Raw genomic sequence first — 19,979 nt, forward strand, 5'->3', positions numbered from 1 at the left:
CGTCTTAGCGAACACCGGGGAATTCACAACTGTCTCTGGTGGAATTAGTAGCCATCTGTGCGGCAATGTTACCCTGTTGGCTTCTCTTGACATTGCTCCCATATGTTTTTGAAATCTTCATCTGTTTCATATAGATCTTTCATGACCTCAAAGCCCACAACTCAAGCATGCATGGATGTGATTAATAAGTGTCGACGACTCAGTGCATTCGCTACTCAGTTCTGGTTTCTTGCCTTGTGTTTAGTCTAAACTGGAATAAAGCTAGAAATTCCATCTAGGCGGCTTGTTGTCCCTTTAGTTTGTTCTGGCTATTGAGAAATTTTAGGGCATCGTGATCTGTAAATAGTGTAACTAGTTCGTCAACAGAATGACTCCAGTGTTTGTTGTGTTAATCTAGTTGTCTCTAGAAATTGTTTATGTATTTTTGCACATTTTTCATGTGGATTAGGAAGTTTTGAAAACCGTTTTGTGGTTAGGTGGTTAGGAAAACCGTTGAGTGGTTAGTTAGTTTTATTTTCAGAAAAATGTGATGTATTTGCTTATAAATTAAACCAGAAAATGTAGAGGGTGTGAACTACTAAATAAAATTCCTCCATTTTTGTTGGCGTCTCAGGTTTGGTTTTGAAAACCAACAACACTCACACACACACATACATACAAACAAGAAGAATGAGGCAAAAAATAGAGCGAGAGAGCACACTCTTATGTATTTACATAAATCTAACACCTAGACTTTGCTATTTACATTTATACTTTCAAGATGTTTCTTATTAAATAAAAAATATCACTACTTAAACATCTTAAAAGATAAATGCACATTTTCATGCATAAGTAAGATGACATATAGATAAAAATTTAGTCTAGTTAAATAGATAAGATTTGAGTGGTGTGCTTGCAAGACTTCCAAAAACCAATAACTCTCCAAAACACATGATAAGTTTATACAAATGATCTAATAATAGATTTCTACATCATTTTACTGTGGCTATAAAATCACAAATGAAAAAGAAGTTTACGCAATACTTTATACAGACTATAGCAGCAGTAAAAATCTATACTATTTTCACCACTACAATTGTTTGCGCAGCAAAAACTTCCAGTAGAAGTTTTAACAGTATTGGTGATGGTTTTTAGCAATGATGTCTACTGTTATTTTCATTATATCGGTTTTAACTGCTATTAATTGTTAGTGCTGCAATGACTAAGTAGCAGCACGTGGAAAATTTTTTTAACGGTGATGTCTTTGACAGAGCTTTTAAAATTGCTGCTAATTTCAAGATTTTAAAGAACTACATGTCCCATTTTGCAAGATACATGAGAAAACGTTAACACAGTCAAAAACACAATCTCTGAAACCTAACGCATTTGTCTAATTAAAACTCAGGAGCGCAGATTGGAATCAGGAGAACGGGACTCACTGCCATGACGAAAGGAGACCGGTGATGCGGCCAGGATACTGGGGAAGCGGCGCCGATAAAAGGATGATGGAGGTGGTTTCCGGCATAGTTGGGAGGATGAAAGTCCCTGTAACCTTCATCAATATAACACAGCTTTCCCAGTATAGAAAAGATGGTCATGTATCAGTTTATACTGAGCCACAAGCTGGGAATATAACAGCAGAAGAGCAGGTTGTTTCAGATAGATATGTGGACTGTATTCACTGGTGTTTACCGGGAGTTCCGGATACATGGAACCAAATTTTGTATGCGTATTTGTGAGGTATAGTGGAAGTTAGTGGTTTCATTTTTAAAAAATATATATTACGTGCAGATAAGTTATGCATGTATAGGCGCAAATTTGGTGTTATTTGATGTTATTAAGATGATATTGTGGTGCAATATCACTACATGCCAGCATATGCAGACACTTTAGCGATTCATGTCATGTTTTGAAGTTACAGAAAATCTGCTATAATAGGAAAATATAATTAATTAATTTTTTTTTTCCTTTGCAAACATTCAATTCATTTTAGCTGTTAATTTTTGCATAACTTTCATTTGGAAGATTTACATACATACTATATAATTTTTATGTATTTAACACCCCTTGGCCGGCATTGTGTTGTATCATGGAGTCCAATTTGAGATTGGCAACTTTTGCTCGTCCATTTATTTAAGGATGATATGCACTCCTAAGAGCCAAGTTAGGGTCAAGTTTATGCAATCGAAAGACCCCTTGAAAAAATAAATTAGCCTTATTGATAGGGACAAGCCAAAAGAAGTGCTATTTTTAAAAAAATTAAATAGCCATATTGGAGTACTGAAAATGTTTCAAGTTCTAATAGTTTAAAAATTAGCTCATTTACTCCTAGCAACATGGCTAATTTTTTTTATGAAGCGGACATTCGACTACATGTAAATCCAAATCCATCACTTTGCACCATGATATTAAGTTTGTGAATCATTTTTGGCGAGTATTGAATAAATTTGACACTATGTTGGTACTTTGTAGTGCATACCATTTTTAAATAAATGGACAAACATAAGTCATCAATCTCTCCATGATATACATCAAAATTGTAGGGTCAAGCATTTGTCTTAGTCAAATTCACCTTTTATAATACACTAATTTGCACACTTTTTTTGTGTTTATCGTTCGACATCTTTTTTTCACGATCAATCAATCAATCAAGGGAGTATCTTCTTGATAATTTTGATTCTCCGGATGCATAAGCATGTACATTTCATTCTACAAGCATATGAAAATTCGGTTGTATAGCTTTTGAGTAAATTTTATATCTTTTTCATCATGCAATGTGTGAGCCAAGGCTAAGATAGTTTGAACCTGAACTATGCAACATTGCATCTAACGTCTACAGTTTTTTCCTCCCCGCTTGATTAGAATTATGAATAGACATTGAGGTCAACAAATATGTGAACCATCTATTAAAAATATGTCTTTTAGGTGAAGGATAGAGAATTGATATTTTATGATAATTTTCTTGATTGATTAACTATATCTTCATGCTTATTTGATAACTGCACCTAAGTCTTATCAAATAGAGAACAACATCCAACATAACTTATCAAATAATAAGTTGCGGTTTTTTTTTATTATTATCAATTTAATCTTGTAGAGGTGGGAGGATGATTTCAATAGGTAATTTGAGAGTATTCACCAAGGTTTTTGAAGCTATGTTCTTATAGCTTCAACTATTTACGATCACTTCTATAAAATTTCTTATGTGTTGTGCAACATCTATGAAAATTGGAATGATGCTATGTTGAATTTTTCAAACACAATCAAAGGATAGTATACTTAAACAATCTCATTAATACGATCAAGCTAAACGATAAATTAAGGGTGCAGAAAACTCCATATATTGGAAGGGAAAGATGAAGAACACAGATCAGAGGAGACTGACATCTTTTTTTTCATTTTCTTCGGTACATCCAAATAAAAGTTATTTATAAATGTACAATAGTTGTTAATTCATTATCTTAAATATTCAATAATTAACTTTTCATGTTAACCTAATACAATAGCAAATCATCTCATAGTATCATATCATTACACGCCCCTTTAACATGACGACATGGCCAATATGGTTGAGCAAGAAATAGAAAGAATGCAAGGTAGGATTGACAATATCAACAAGCAAGAGCTGAGGAAATAATAGATCATGAATTGCTTACAAAATTCAAAACTTCTATGAATTATCTTTTGAGAAAAAAATTGATGCTGCTTAACTGTAATGTGAAAAAAAAATTCAACGTGACTCTTTATATTAGCAAGTAACCCAACAAATGTGACATCATTTGGTATAAAAAAGATTGAATTATCTCATGCAAGGGATCAATGGCTTCCATCGAAGATATACCATAAAAAATTTTATGAGCAGGAATCACACTTCCACATTTTGTTTATATATCAATAATGTTTGGACACAAGCTAGATTCATCAATCAAAACATGATTAAATCGGGTTTGATTTTATTTGTGACTATCTCCTTGAAGAGCTCCATAATTTCATCTATAGGGCAATTAATTTTTCGTGTACTCTAAAATCATAGTGTCACAAAGGATGAACTCTGGTGAAGATTTGGTCAGGAGAAGCATGTAAAGGGTGTTGTAGAAATGAAGAAGTTTAGTTATTGTGATGGCTTACGAGCAAAGAAGGGTTAGTGGCATCACAAAAGAGAACAAGTGAAAAAGTATAGGTGGCAGAAATATTGGAAGAAAATGGAGATGGAAAGTCAGTGGCGACTAGACAAGGCGATGGTGAAATGCATGGGAGCTTGACGTGATTTGGATTGATGTAGGTGGAGAGTACGTGAGACAGGGCATGTGTGACACAAAAGATAAGGATTAAGAGTAACACGAAAAGGTCGACATAAGATCAAAGATTTGGGGTGGTGTTTCTTGATTTGAAGTCATATGAGATGACTAATGATGGATTGAGCCATCACGGTGTGTACGCAGAACTTAAATTATTGTATGAGATGACGTGAGCTAATTTGAAAAAAATATTTCTTGTTGTTTCAATTAGTTCGATGATATTATTTAATCATGATTGACGTGTGTGGCGAAATATGTGATGATGGCATGGAAAATAAATTTAGTAAAGGACTTTGAGATGGTACAATATGTGAAGTTACATGTTTGTCCTCTGCTTTAATGAGGGAGTTATAGAGATATTTCTAATATTTTACAAGTATGAGCTTGTTTTCCAGGTGCTTTCTAGCTTGGCCGGCTAAGCTTAATTGGCTTCGGGTCGGCAATGTAAGCTTGGTGGGTCGGCCATCCAAGCCAGATCGATTATCTGGGATTGATCGATCATCCAAGCTATTAGGCTATTGGCTGTCACGGCTGTAAGTCGTCCATGATGCAGGTCGTCCCAACTTCAGGTTGTTTAGCCCAGGCTGCAGGTCGTCCCGGCTTCAGGTTGTTTAGATTGTGGGTGGTCTGGCCCGCGGGTCTTCCAGGTTGCAGGTTGTATCTGGCCTGCAAGTCTCCTACTTGTGGGTCGTCAAAGTTGTGGATCATCCCGACTGCTGGTCTTCCCGATTGCGGGTCGTTCCGACAGTAAATAATCCAGGCTGCAGGTCGTCCTAGCTACCAATAATCCAGTTTGTAGGTCGTCCATATTTCAGATGTACCGACTGCGGCATCAATCTTCCAGACCGTGGGTCATCCCTCCAAGAGATTCAGTCTGACATATTTTTGTTTTACATATGTGACCAAAGTTTCAAATAAAATATGTTCATTCAAATGACTTCACATAAAAAGTTTGGAATATGATATTCCACTCGTTGTGTATGTTGTCATTTGTGATGATGAATATTAAACAATTCGTGGAATTCAATTATGAGGTTTGTGATGGTGCAAGTTACGATAGAGTAGAACGCAACTTGTGGCTTTTAAAACTAAATAGAGTGCAATGCACTGGATTGATTTATGGCAGATGCTCACTAAATTAAGACAAATTATTATAATGTGTCCCCAGAGTGAGATTGCTCAATGTACACATCGTACATGTTCTCTGATAGAAAAAAACCATTGTGATTTAAATGAATATTTAATCAAAGCATTAACATGATCAAGACATATAAGCAAAGCTAAACCTAGTAGAACACTAAGGTATAAGTTGTGCCGCTCGCCGTTACGTTTTGGTAGTGCAACTTTGCGTAAGTCTCTTGCGGTCACAAGTTCGATCTCGCCTGAGTGCATTTACTTTGCAGTGCGGGATCGAGTAGTTAGAAACATGAGAATGATTGGGGGCCACATACATACACATATATACATATATATATATATATATACATATATATATAAGTTTTGTAATTCAGCCATCTTGGAACATATGAAAGGTTGGTATTATTTCTAAAAAATTTAAAAATTAAACTGTAATTAGTATTATCACTTCTATTTTTAAAATAGTAATAATAAGATCAATAATACAAATAAATCAAACATACAACAATAACAATAAGTATTTAAGTGGCATCGACTACATGAACATTTTTCCTCCATTATCTTGGTATGCATTAATATTTTCTTTTAATTCTAATAAGTTAATTTATTATGCAACGAGTCGTTTCTTTATATTTATCTCTACCTTTCTTAACATAAGTTAAATTTAAAACATCTATTCTCCTAATCAGATCATCAGATGATCAGTGTTTAATGTGACCAAATCATGTTAGATGACTCCTTTTAATCTTACCTGCCACATGAAATTCATAATTAAAAATCTTTAAAACATAATTCCACTTAAGCTCAAAATTACTAAGAAATGTTCAGATTTATGCCAAGCTATTGTCAATTCTATATGTGCGTATGAGTTGGTTTCAATACAAGTCCTATACATAAAAAAAACACGTGCATAATTCATCCAATTAATTTAAGACATTTATATTTAAATTAAAGTAAACAAATTTTGAATTGAGCTGACTAAAATTTCAGTATTTTTATAATTCGGAGCATAATTAAACGTTCTGCCCATGCACTTTTTCTTTTATTCTTCCTTTTTTTTGGTGCTATTTTAGTCCCCAATACGCTGAAAAATAAAGGTCCGGGCTACTTCCAAAAATCGCCAATCGAACCAAAAAAAACAAGCCCACGCTGCCACAGCCATCCACGTGTCAAATTACCACGTGGCATATGAACGGCGTTTCTGGGTTTTTCTTTTTTTTTTTTTTTTTGTTTGACCCTGTTTTAGCCGGCCGTCCACGCACTAAAGAATGTCTCATATTGCGCCGCTTCATAGCACAAAACAGCAAGATTCGCCATTCAACAGCCACAACGTACCCGTGAAGTTTCCCCGTCAGAATTACAACACGCTATTAACCCTGTTTCGTGTTTAGACACTCAGCAAATCATCCGTCCTAGGCCGTCCGTTGTGTTGACCGAGGACAACTTCACACAGGAACTCCACTCCTATCAAAGGCGCACGTCACATAGCTTTTGACCCTTCAGGTATGCTGCTCACACTAATATACTTTGTTATCGTAGTTCACACAATAATAAGAGATTCTAAGAAATTTAACATTTATTACATTCTTTAATTTATCAAGAAAAAATATTTAAAACTTACTATATACATATTTTTATGCATACATAAAATAATTAAAATATTTTCAAGTAAAATATAATAAAATTGAATTTAATTATAATCAAATGAATTAATTGCAAGTGCACAAAAATATTGTTAATGAACTTTTGACTGCTTGGTGTAGCATTATAAAGAAGTTCCGAGGGACATTGGAAACAACCTTCTTTGCTATAAAAGGGTTGCGTTAAGGCTTTTCAGCCATTGAGCAGTGAAGACCAAGAGCGTTTGAAGAGGTGAAGCAGAGAATGTCTTGCTCGGTTGCTGTCGCGAGCTCGCCGGTGTTCTCACCGCAGAGAATACCTCTCAGCCTTTTTCCCTCGCCGGAGACCTTAGCTTTCGGCCTCACCCACCACCATCTCTCGCCGAAGGCGGCCACCAGCCCATCGCCCTCCGTTTCTCTTTTGAAGAGGAAGAGGCCCGCTCGTATCAATATCCCCATGATCGGATTAGAAGCTATAGAGCCGCCGTTGGGATCGGATAGCCTGCGGGAGATGGAGGAGGGGAGTGCGCTGTATTCGGTTTATTGCAAGAGAGGGAGGAAAAGGGTTGAGATGGAGGATCGCTATAGCGCAGCCATTGATCTCCACGGAGATCCTCAAATGGTAATTGATTTTTAATCAAATTTGGTAAAAGTAACAATTTCTGGAATTGTTTGATGGTTTAGATTGATTGATGGAGTTTTGGTATTTGCAGGCGTTTTTTGGTGTTTTTGATGGCCATGGAGGTTCGAAGGCATCCCAATTTGTTTCGGAGAGCATTGGGAAGCGTATAATGGAGGAGGTGATGAACGGCGGAGGAGAGGAAAAGGGGATTAGGATAGAAGAAGAGATTAAGAATGCGTATTTGAAGACCGATGCGGAATTCTTGAAGGAAGAATCGAGGGGAGGGACTTGCTGTGTTACGGCCTTAGTGAGGAAAGGGGATCTCATTGTTTCTAATGCGGGTGATTGCCGCGCCGTCATGAGTGTCTCCGGTGCTGCCGAGGCTCTCACTTCGGACCACCGGCCCTCAAGACCGGATGAGAAAGACAGAATTGAAAGCCTCGTAAGTTCAATTTTCATATTGTACATTTGCAAACTCTTTATAGCAGCAAATTGTTAAAGAAATTTAGCGATACAGATTCTTATTATATTTTGATTTGGTTTGCAGGGTGGTTACATAGATTGTTCTAGAAGTGTTTGGAGATTGCAGGGTTCCTTGGCTGTTTCTAGAGGAATTGGAGATTCTCATCTCAAGCAATGGGTTATATCAGAACCTGAAACTAGGGTTATAAAGATTCAACCTGACTGTGAATTCTTAATTCTAGCTTCTGATGGACTTTGGGAAAAGGTGAAGCTATTCTTCATCATTTCAACTATATCAAAATTACTTTTCTTCATTGGCTGAGAGAATTGGGATTTACTAACTAAACTCCGATTAATCTTTCAGGTTAGCAATCAGGAAGCTATTGACATAGCTCGCCCGCTGTGTGTGGATCCTCAGAAACCTGCTCCACTCTCTGCTTGCAAGAAGCTAGTGAACTTATCAATTTCTCGAGGATCAATGGATGATATTAGTGTTATGATAATTCAACTGCGGCAATTTATCTGAATCAAATTTGGTTATTTCTATTTGTCGGATAGATAATGTTGATAATGGGATCATCTGAATCAAGCCCGAGTGCGAATTCTGAATTCTTGCTTCTGAGGAGCTATTCAATCATTCCAGAAACTCTGGATTGAGAGGATTGCAATGAAGGCTGTGGAGCTATTTGACTTCAGAGTTGAATGGATGACCTGGTTCAGAAAATTATTTATCAGAAATAAGTTTGTTTTCTGATAGCTGGAAGAGAGCATCCTGCTTCTTTCTTGTTCTGATAGCATTGCAGCTGTTGCTGAGCTAATTTTCTGCTCCCGCCTGGATTTTCATGTTATTTTCTGACTTTATTTGTAAGGTGTATAAACCAGCTTTTATTGTTGAGAGAGAAAACTGGCAGAATTTGTCTATAGTCAGTTGCCAGTACGATTTGTTTATACTTTCTTCTTAACTTGAATTGAATATATCAATTTAATCATATGTCATGGTTGTGCAGATTTGTTTTCATTGGTTATTGGATGTTGTATTCAAATCTATTTTATGAGTAAAATTACAGAACTTTATTGTGTGTCACTTTGGTTCTTCACAATGATTATGGCCAATTGCATGCCATCAATTAGCGAGAATTTTGTCTTTGAGTGGAATCTTTTATGTTTGTTTGGAGAGTTCTCAGTTTTGTTTGGAGTGTATTTGTTGCTTGGTTGAGTATTGTGCGAGCGAGTTGAGCTTGAGTGATTAGGCCTAATTTCTTTGAGGTTGAATAGGCTCTGCCGAGTGGGTAGTCCTTGCGATTTTATACCTTGTAAATTCATGCTGGTGGAAAGTGTTGGATTGTGAATTGTCCATGGACTGGCACCTCCATGAAAAAGTTGAACCAAAGATGGTAATGAGCTAGATGAGAGAAAAATATTTATTCTTGTGGAAATAAAATTATACGCTATCAACAAATTCTCATCATTAGACATAAATTTAGAAACATTACACGGATCTCGAGATAATTATTTGAGTAAGAAATATTCAAATCTTGATAAAAGGTTATTCAGAGTTTTGATTTCAACAAACTTATAATCAAACGGACAGGCTGGATGAGACAAATCCAATGATATCAAAATTAGTCAAATTTGAGTCAAGTCAAGCTCAAACCGAGTCATTAGATCACCCTTGGAAGTTTTTCAGACATATTTAGAAGGTCAAACGAATGTCAAATCTAACAAACCTATAGTCGAATCAAGCGTCTCAACAAGACGAATCTAATGAGCCTAAAATTGCTCAATTTCAATATGGTTAAGGCACTCAAATGTCCATCAAACGCAGAAAGCTCTCCGGATTATTTGATCAAAGCGATTCATGTTCATGCATTATTTGCACTAAGAACACTATAAATAGAGTCGCATCCCTCTCACGTGGGGAAGGAGAGCTTGAAGTCTGAACAAAAGCTTGAAGTCTTAAAGAGTTGAAGTCCAACATCACTCCATTCATCGTCGGCCACCGCAGACCGCTGTCGATTACTGTTGACCACCGACGACTGCTGTTAACCACTGATGATCGCCGTCGACCACCACATGCCGGCCTCCACCGATCGCCATCGGTCTCCACCCACTTCTCACAACAAGTTAATCGTGCAACGATGTTGTAACTCTGAAGAGTGTTCAACCCTTTCCTGACTGTAGGACGAGAGACTGTACATATAATATCTAGTTTATAGTAAATTTTTTAGTTGTGTTGGGTCTCGTGGTTTTTTCCCTTTACGGTTTTTCCACGTAAAAACTTATTATGTCACTCCTTATTGTTTTCTTTTATCCGAGTGCGTACTAAAATCTCGTGCAACACTAAGACGATAATTCATTACTCTAGAGCGCAAATTTGCTAGCACGCATAAAGAAGACTGAAAAGAGTCTTACACAATGTTTGGGAATCAATCCATTTTTTGTAGTGATATTCCTTTATTTATAAAGGAGTCATTCATCCTTTAAAAAATGACTATTCATGACATATAGTTTCTAAAAGATTTTGTATGTATCCTTTTTTGTCATTTTTTTTGTGAGTTTAACATTATAATTAGTATTATCTCTGGCAGCATTGTATTCCAAAATTTGCTCTTCATAACACTCATCAAGTCACATCTTTGCCGGCTTACTCCGCTTTTGAGATAATTCAACACTTATCAATTCATCTTCAAAGCATGATATTTTTCTCAAATGAATCGTTCTCCTGGACAATAAGGCGAGCTTAGTCAATTTAGCAATTTTCAATCGAGTTTCATGCTCACTGACAAGCTATTGAGCATAACTCCTTGATTGAACTAATAGAAGATGTACCGGTGGGCTATCTCCTCTACTTTGTGAGTTGTCTTACTTCTCATCCTCAAATCATACTCGACAACTAGTATTTGATTGCTTATCTTTATTAATTTGTTAGCTCGATAGGTCAACTCAGCCTGGGAACTCGATGAGTCGGTTGTTTTGGAATGCTATCCAGTTCCAAAACCTGGACTTGGTCATGCAATCTTGGAACATTACTTGGCTTCAAAACTTGGACTTGGTCATAGGCCGCATTTGGCTGCACACAGAATTTGTGGTCCTAGTTTTTGTTTGTGATCCTGACAAGTTTGTCATTTAACTCAAGATACGTTGAAGCAAGCTAATTTCTCATGGACTAAGTCTCACAGCTATTTGGGCGTTTACACTGAATGATAGTATGGAATTCTCAAGCTGCTTTTGTTGTCTTTCTAGGATGTGTAACATTGTCTTGCAACTTTGTTTTCTGGTTGTCTTGCTACATCGACAACATTGTTCGCAAGGCAGAAAGAACTCATGTCATGGACTCTAATCTCATATTTTAACTCATAAGAACATCTTCCTATACATAAATTTATAAAATGCTCGACTCATTATCCCCCATTTTTCCTCATTTGCATATCTATCAATTTACTTAAAAAACTAAATTATTATATCCATGTATTTGCTCGTGCCATGATGGATTGCTGAGTCTCCTCTTAAAGAGAGAAATATGAGTAAACATTTAGTTCTGATTTTCAAAATTTGAAAGTTAGGTGTTAGATATGTAAATATCTAAGAAATGAATGGTATGTATGTAAATGCCCCTTTGAATTAAACATATTAAATTTGTTAAATTTATTTGGGTTTTGATATAATCAGGCACTAACATTTATTTCAAATACCATAAACTTTCTAAAGTTCTTTAGATGTTATAGTTATTTTCACCTTTGAAATAATTTAAATTATTTTTTTTATCTTTAAGAAATATATTTTATTCGCAAGCAACCCAATGAGTCATAATCAGACTTGGTGTGATGGCCTGTTTAATGAAACAAGTTTGCCAAAATGAGGTATATATATAAATACATCCAAAGATCACATCATACTTTATCAGTTTGTTGGTATTTTTGGATACTCATTCGGTAGGGCTAAGAATTTAGCTAAAAAATAAAATAATCAATTGAAATAAGTAAGTTTAAGTATGAGTTGAAATCATGGATCAAATTTATTTTGAGCTATACACGGCTCAGCACGAACTCGCTTGAGATAGGCCTAATTTTTTTTTATTATTTATTCAAGTTATTATATATAGAATATTAAAGAAAATTTTATATAATGTATAATCTTTTAGCTCGTTTGAAAATTAGTTCGATTCATTAATTTTAATCCGACTCAATCGAATTCCGAGCTAAACTAGTAGCAAATCACTGAATTCAAGCCAGATTATTTCGACTTCAAGTCGGATCAAGCTAAACTAGCTCGAAATCAAATACAGCGAGCCACGATGCCATTTTAATTACTTCATTCTGATTAGATTTTCTCAGGCGAGTTAGTCCAATATAAGCCAATGATATGCTTGATTAAATAAAGATAAATATAACTCCAAACCATCTCTCATAAGTTTCTCTTCAGCTCTAACCAAATGGGAACTGTACACTAGTTATTCATCAGCAGAGAACTGTTAAGAGTTTATTTTCATTCGATTTTCTCTTTTAATCTTCTAATATATAAATATATATAAGAAACGACGTTGAGGTGATAAATTGTCAGGCTATGCTTATATCTTGTCTTTACTATGTTTTGTTGGCTTATTTATTTATTTAAATAGAGCATTGAAGATATATTCAGACATGTTTGTGAGCATATGTTTCAGAAACATATAAGTTTATAATCATATTATTTATATTATTTATATTTTGATATATTATAATCGTATTCCATCAATACATCTTAAATAATCATTGTCGGCTTAAAATTAGTGTGCAAATCACATGACTTCTTCTTAATTGTATACTGAATAAGCCATGATTGAATTTGCCAATGATATTTTTATCTGACGTCTAAGGATTAAGCTGCAGCTGCCCCAAACAGACCCTTAATGTGTTGAATTGCTTTTGATCTTAAACTTATTTGATTGTCTAACACAAGTTCCATAAACATCTTACAGATATAAATATAATATCCCTTTAGTTTCTTTTTTTATTCTCAAAGAGGCGCTCAAGTGCATAAGCGGAGGATGAAGCGGAGCATGAGATCCTAATATTGTATAACTTTATATATACAATTTACGAGAACTTTGAAAGAAAATCATCTTTAAACCAATAATTATTTGCTCTATTTATTAGTAAATGTCTGGCTAACATATTTGTCTTCTTTTCATTCTTCCTCATACAATACAAGGATGTTAATATTTGCTTTAGGATATAAGCACGGTTTGAAAGATAATGTGTTAAAATATAAAATGAACCATCTATGAACATATCTCGAACATGTTTTCAAACTATGTTCAAAATATGTTGGAGTACATGTTCTGGATAGGTTCCATCACATTCCTATTTTTCCTAGTTAACTCTATGTTAGAAATCTAACAAAATGACCTCAATCTTTTGGCTCATATGATATATAGTCATTCAAACATTAAAAAATATTTAGCAATGTTTGTATAAATTGATGTTAAATTGATTTTTTTTTTATTAAACTTGATTCTCAGCAATCATCTCATTATGTTGAATACAAAAATCTTAATTGGTTAAACATAAATTTCAAGCACATTCTCCAAAATAAATTAAAAAAAGCAGATATATTTGGCTAATTTTGAATATCATGAACTCAATATAGTATGGTAGTAGTGCATCTATTTGCTCGTGTCATAAATACACGATGCAAAGTATGCATCATCGTGTTTTTAGCTCATTTTGCATCGTGTATTTATGTGCAATTTGCATTTAACATTTTATGTAAGAACCCTTGTAATGTAGCAAGCACCGTAGTGCCTTTGGTTAGCACCGCAACTCTCATTATGACAACTCCACACCTTTGCAAAAATTACATGTTGTGTTAATTTCTCCAAGTTATCTTGTTGTTCACTATCATAATTATGTTAAATATTCCTCATAGTATCATTAGATTTATCATAAGTGCCCAAAATTTCGAACTTAACTTTTCATCATTCAAATGATTCAAAATAGTAGAAGACCCAAACCTTCACATAATGAGTTTTCTTAAAACTTAGTGCTACGTTTACGTATGATGGTGTCTCTGATGATGTCATTAAATTAGATAATTCCCATTTTCCTTGAGACGAGACTAAACTTAACTCTTTACGCTCAATATCTATAACTACTTAGACAGACTTAACACATGTAGAAGTTGGTACATATGTAAATACATAGGATTTGAGCGGTACATATGTAAATCTTCCTTTCTTGAATTTTGAATAGTAAATGCACTTGTGTGCATAGCTGAGCTTGCTAATTGAGTTCAACATAAGCCAATAAGTTTGATTAAATAAAAACAAAAAATAAAAAATAAAATGATATAAGTTTGACCGGTAAATTAAAATTATTTGTGCTGCTGATCGACCTGCTTTAAACCATCCCATAAGTTTCTCTTCAGCTCCAACCAAATTGGAATTATGCATTATTTTATTTTATTTTTGAATTTGTAAACATTCAAATATTTATTAGCAGAAAGTATTGTTCTTCTTCCAAATTTCTATTTTTTTTTATATAATTAGTATTTTTGGCTGGTTGTTGACTGTATAATGCTGCGACGATAAATCAGATGTAATTTTGGCTTCGTTTGAAGTAGCTTCATTTAAAAGCTGCCTTAATTGAACCGGAGGAGACTAGCTGCGATCTGAAACGGTGAAAATTTGTCATTCTCTAGAAAGAACTTCGGAAGACGTTTGTCTACCGTTGCTTCACCAAACGAAAAAAATTACCAGACGTCGGCGTTCCCTCCGACTGAGCGAAACTCTGCCGCCTTCTAAAATGAAGCCTTTATTTTGCGTCGATATATTTATTCATTTATTTGAATGCATGATTGTAGACGGTCTGAAATGCTTAATTAAGTGCCATATGGTAGAATCATCTAAGCTTATAATCATATTCTATTTGATCTCACCATGAAATTATCTTCAAATTGTGATGAAATTATGATTAAATTAAGGACTTAACTATTATATTATTTATAATTTTTGTAAAATTATTATCAGTTTTCAGTGCACTATTTATAATTTAATTTTGTAGATATTTTTATCATATTTTTATATGACTACAAAACTTTTATTTAAAACAAATTAAAATATAAATAAGTTTTTTTTTTTTTTTTTTTTTAATGCCAATGAATTTTATAAGCGGTTTAAGTTCTTACAAAAACTGACATAAACGTGTGAGAGTATTAAAGCATTAGACTTTTGTTTGATTTGATAGGAGGATAAACTTAGAATGAATAAACGATTTTTAGACTAATAAAATGCATCATTAATAAGTCATATAAGTAATTAATAAATAAATTAAGGTTTGACTTCGTATAATTAAGGGTTTGTTAACAGTGATTAGATATTTATTATTGTATTTATAATTAATAATAAGTTAATCCATTAGTTACTTTTTATCAATCACTGAATTAATGTGGCTGTAGTAATTGAAAGTTATCAAATAGCTGTTTTAACAAAATGATAAATTTAATCACTAATGTATATCGAAAATCACACTGCACAAAACATGAGAAAATTCAACTGAGGAATCACATAAAGAAAATGCGAAAGGACTGCATCATCATAGTGTAAAGATCAAGCCATCAAGCATCATTTCATTCAATCGGAACATGGGCCTACCGAAGAAAAGTATATCCGAGTTAAAGAACATTGAACACCTAAACCAGGGAATAGCTGTATGAAATCATTTCCCTCAACCGATTCTCGGACACTCGTTGAGAAGATCAACGTCGCCCAATGGAACATTTCAACCTTCTATGAAGTCTCCTTGTCGAAGGATGGCTACTCATCATATTACAGTGGCGCACCTTATGTCTGTTAGAATAAACCTTTTCTAAGGATAAGGGGGTCTCAATGAAGGATTTCCTTAGGAAATCCAACCGAAAATATATCGACCAACGAAAGAACCTTCAACTGACCGAACGAAGATCAGACGAATAAAGTTGTACAATAACAAATACAAAATAAAACCAATATCAGTTATGAGTACGTAACAACGCCAACAGCGGTTACTAAGGTCAAAAGATATCAGGATCAGTTAGGTGTAATGTTTCATTAATCACTTATAATGTTTTTATTCAATAAGGGCCAAAAATGTAATTTACTAGACATCTCCTATAATCAATAGAAAAGGGGTTCATTACTTTAGGAATGGTTATTGAATCTATTCCAAAATAATTGATGTTGTTGTATACTGCTCTCTAATCTCTTTTTCCTTTATTCCTCTCATCCGACCAATGCTCCATCCCCTTGGGAATCAACAACTAATCATGTGTTAAATAATATCAATGGGATATTAACTAGGTATTTAATTAATTGAAGGCCAATGAATTAAGAAAAAAAAATATAATTGAGAAACAAGGGAGGGTTTAATCAAAAGTTGTTAATTGGGGGACAACTATGTTCTAGATAATTAATTAAAAAGCAATTACTTATGTAATATTTTATGAATGCTATTAGAAGTGTTATAAGTTTTACCATGAAATAAACTTATGTGCATGTATACCCATGAATAATTTGAGATTAAAGAGATTTATTCGAAGGCATAAAGAAGAAGCAACTTGTTCATAAATTAGGGAATAAAAGGTCTTCTCAAACATACAAGTTTATAATATATTTCAATATAAAACAAAAAAAAAATTAGGCAACTAGAACAAACAAATTGTTACACACACGCAAACACACATACGAACACACAAACTACTAAATCATATTCACCTGAACTAAGTGAATGAAAGTAAAACATGGTCAAACTGGATGGTCCAAGAACAAGTTTTCTTAAGTTGTAATAGTTAAACCTGTTTGAATCATCATAAATCCATAAGTTATCCATAGCGGGTTATTAAAATAATTTTAGAGGACATGAGGTAAGTCATTTAAAGAGATTATCATTTAATTAGTTGAAAATAGCAAATCAATCTTAAGAAGACTGCTCATTAGAAGCAATACTTGCTTCGTTGTACTTTGTGGGTGTACAATGTACTTAAGAAATAAGTTAAAAGTGTTCAATTTATAGAAATTAATTGGTATACTTGATAGACGACTAGGTGTTAGTACTTTGCAGTCGTCTATCAATTATATAAATGTTATAAAAGATCGATTTTATGTCTAATGCATGAAAAGCTACACATAGCTATTCAAATACCTTCTCGATATGATTCAAATATAGCCTATTATGTACCGTCAAAATTGATCATTTCCAATAAATTGAAGTCTAAGTGTGAGGTGTGGGTTACATCATTTTTGAAAATGGGCAATTTTTTGTAATCTAGGACATGCAATCCTAAACGAGCCTTTAATTTAAAGCTCCCCATCTCTATATCTCTCTAGATTTAAGCATCTATTCTACTCTCATTGAACTTCCATATGTAGTAGTCTCCTAATAAGAATTAAGGAATCAAACATCAAATCATCTCGCCATCTCATTTTTCATATGAGCTCAAGCATGTGTTATCCAAATTCCACCAGGTAACTTTGATTTCAACAACATGAGTATAAGGATAATAATTTCAAAGTTTTTGGGATTGTTTTAATGGAGTATCTCATTAGTCAATAAATAATCAACAATATATCAATATCATAAACTCTACATGTATGAGCCATATAATCCTTTTTTAAAATATACTTCTTATTAATGGCCTATTAACACAATATAGTAAATCATAAGTTGTATAACTCATAAGTAGATAGAGATCACTTATGCTTTAGAAAATAAAAATTAAAAAATAATTTTTATGTAAATGCATAATATATATGAATAATATTAACCTTATCCTTAAGTTGCAATTAAGAGGGAGTTAAGAACTGATATTTTCTATTTTTCTCGCTCTCGTAGTTGTTTTATTTAATTGGTCTACCTCTTCCTCTCTTGCCCTTTTATCTTTTTTTTTCTTATCCTTCTTTTAAATTTCCTTTTTCTTTAAAGGCCTTTTTTTTTTTGGAATTCTTTCAATCTACTTCCTTTTTTGTTATTTTTTTCTTCCATGTAAATGTATGTATCACGATTTAATAGAATATTTTTTTCATTGTTTGCTTTTTCATAAGTTTGTATCAAATCTATAATTCTTAAATTCAAATATTTCTTCATGAATAAAATAATATGCATTGTAATTTTAAAATTTAATGAATTATGGACTTTTCCTCATTTCTTATTTTCTTCATCATAAATACATAAGGAACTTCCCTATGTTGATCATTCATTGAGCATACAATATCTCATACTTAAACTTGTGTTTAAGAGACCAAATCATAGAATCTTAGTTTCAATAATTTATAATAGCTCTAGAAAGATTACCTTTGCTAGAACCCTAACTCTCTTTGGACATGTACCTATCATGATAATATGTTGGGTGCATCTAACTTTCTTATCACGTAAGAGAATATTAGATTGGTTGGATTGAAGCATATTTTAAACTTCATTTATTTATCAATGTAATTTGACCCCATATATCATCTATAGATAATTATAATCTTCATTAGAATTACTAAAGACTTAATAGGCAATCCTTATATTATTAATTTTTGACTTAAAGCCTTTTGAGATAAAGAATTTCCAAATTAAATACTTGTTGGGCAAGAAGTCTCAGCTCTCTTGACTTTATCTTTAAGCTTTCACCGCTATCACTTAGGCATTAGTGCTTTCTACCTAACAACATATTCCTTGGTTTTGTTCTATCAAGCCTTCAATCATACTCCCCTCATCGCACTAACCTTTCTATTATCCAAGATCACACCCAATACATTAGATTGACTACTTAAAGCCACCATCTTGGCCTTCGAGCCAACCTATTATCTCAACCTTCCTTGGTTGTCAACTATTATAAGTCAACTTGAGCCTTAGTATTCACCATCCCACATTGTCACTTAGCTATGCCCTCTTGGCCTTTAAACCACATTACTTCATTACCTTGTCAATTTGAAGATCTTTATGTGATGACACTAACCTTTCACCCACAATCAGACATCAAATTCCTTATGACAATCTCTTGGGACCTAGAAGAAGGATGTCGTAGACCTATCTTCCTCTTGATACCTTGATGTTTATCAGTTATGGTTTATAGCACCTTGTTCGACAATGCTCTCTTTGATCAACCATGATTGATAACTTATCTTCGAGCATTATCTCCACATGGTATTGACTTCATAATTAAGTCTAGGTTCATTTATTTATCTAATAACTTTAAGCTAACAAACATTTTATCAATGAACTTTTGCCTAGCAACACTTCAGTCATGTGTCAATTCACAGTGTGCTTATCAACCCCTTATATTATTACCCAACATGAATTATTTGATGCTAATAAAATTAGCTCACTATAATATAAACCAACAAATAAATAGTTGGCGTAAAAAAGTATGCTTATACAATAGTCTAGGGGCCTTAAACATTCTTACGAAATCCTCTGAGGATTACCCGCAAACACTTACCAAGCAAAAACTCTCTCTACATGCAGATTACTCCCAATGACTCTTCGGGCTTATTTTGGAACGATAGAATGCATTGGACATTTTTTATAGGGCATCACCCACTAGTGCTCATATTCCTTAAAGTCATCCATTCAAAGCAGCCAACTCATTTCTATCATTGTGTTCAAGTTTGTACTTCTCCATTAAAGAAGAAAGATATCATCCATCTTCACCAAGAGTTGTGGATGTGGTCCCATCCATAGGTAAATTTAAGATCATTCAATTTAATCTATAATTGAGCAAAGTACACATAAAATTTGGCTCAATTTGATTGATATTCAATCAATGATTCATGATAAGATTCAATCAAATTTCAATTAATTTTATTTTTATTTTCAATGATTAAATATTTACTTCAATATAATTTAAGGGGACCTACATACATAT

At 33.6% G+C, this 19,979-nt stretch overlaps 2 protein-coding genes across 2 annotated transcripts in view; both read left to right on the forward strand.

Annotated features, from left to right (window-relative positions):
- LOC110028399 (protein trichome birefringence-like 3) overlaps positions 1–1,848 on the forward strand; it is an 8,184-nt gene extending 6,336 nt beyond the window's left edge. The window contains exon 6 of the mRNA XM_020730232.1: positions 1,385–1,848. Within this exon, the coding sequence (XP_020585891.1) occupies positions 1,385–1,718 (334 nt within the window). The 3' untranslated portion in view covers positions 1,719–1,848. The remainder of the gene's footprint in view (positions 1–1,384) is intronic.
- Positions 1,849–7,267: 5,419 nt separating this feature from the next.
- On the forward strand, positions 7,268–9,109 carry LOC110028358 (probable protein phosphatase 2C 25). The gene is made up of 4 exons (XM_020730178.1): positions 7,268–7,655; positions 7,747–8,097; positions 8,203–8,382; positions 8,482–9,109. Exons 1-4 carry the CDS (start codon positions 7,299–7,301, stop codon positions 8,641–8,643), a joined length of 1,050 nt encoding a protein of 349 aa, XP_020585837.1. The 5' UTR covers positions 7,268–7,298; the 3' UTR covers positions 8,644–9,109.
- The last annotated feature ends 10,870 nt before the right edge of the window (positions 9,110–19,979 follow it).

Source organism: Phalaenopsis equestris, unplaced genomic scaffold (genome assembly GCF_001263595.1).
Source record: "Phalaenopsis equestris unplaced genomic scaffold, ASM126359v1 Scaffold000511, whole genome shotgun sequence".
Lineage (NCBI taxonomy): Eukaryota > Viridiplantae > Streptophyta > Magnoliopsida > Asparagales > Orchidaceae > Phalaenopsis > Phalaenopsis equestris.

Coding starts and splice junctions, on each gene's coding strand:
- LOC110028358 (XM_020730178.1), top strand. CDS start 7,299: ATGTCTTGCTCGGTTGCTGTCGCGAGCTCGCCGGTGTTCTCACCGCAG. Junction 8,098..8,202: donor AAGACAGAATTGAAAGCCTC/GTAAGTTCAATT, acceptor TTTGGTTTGCAG/GGTGGTTACATAGATTGTTC. Junction 8,383..8,481: donor CTGATGGACTTTGGGAAAAG/GTGAAGCTATTC, acceptor TTAATCTTTCAG/GTTAGCAATCAGGAAGCTAT.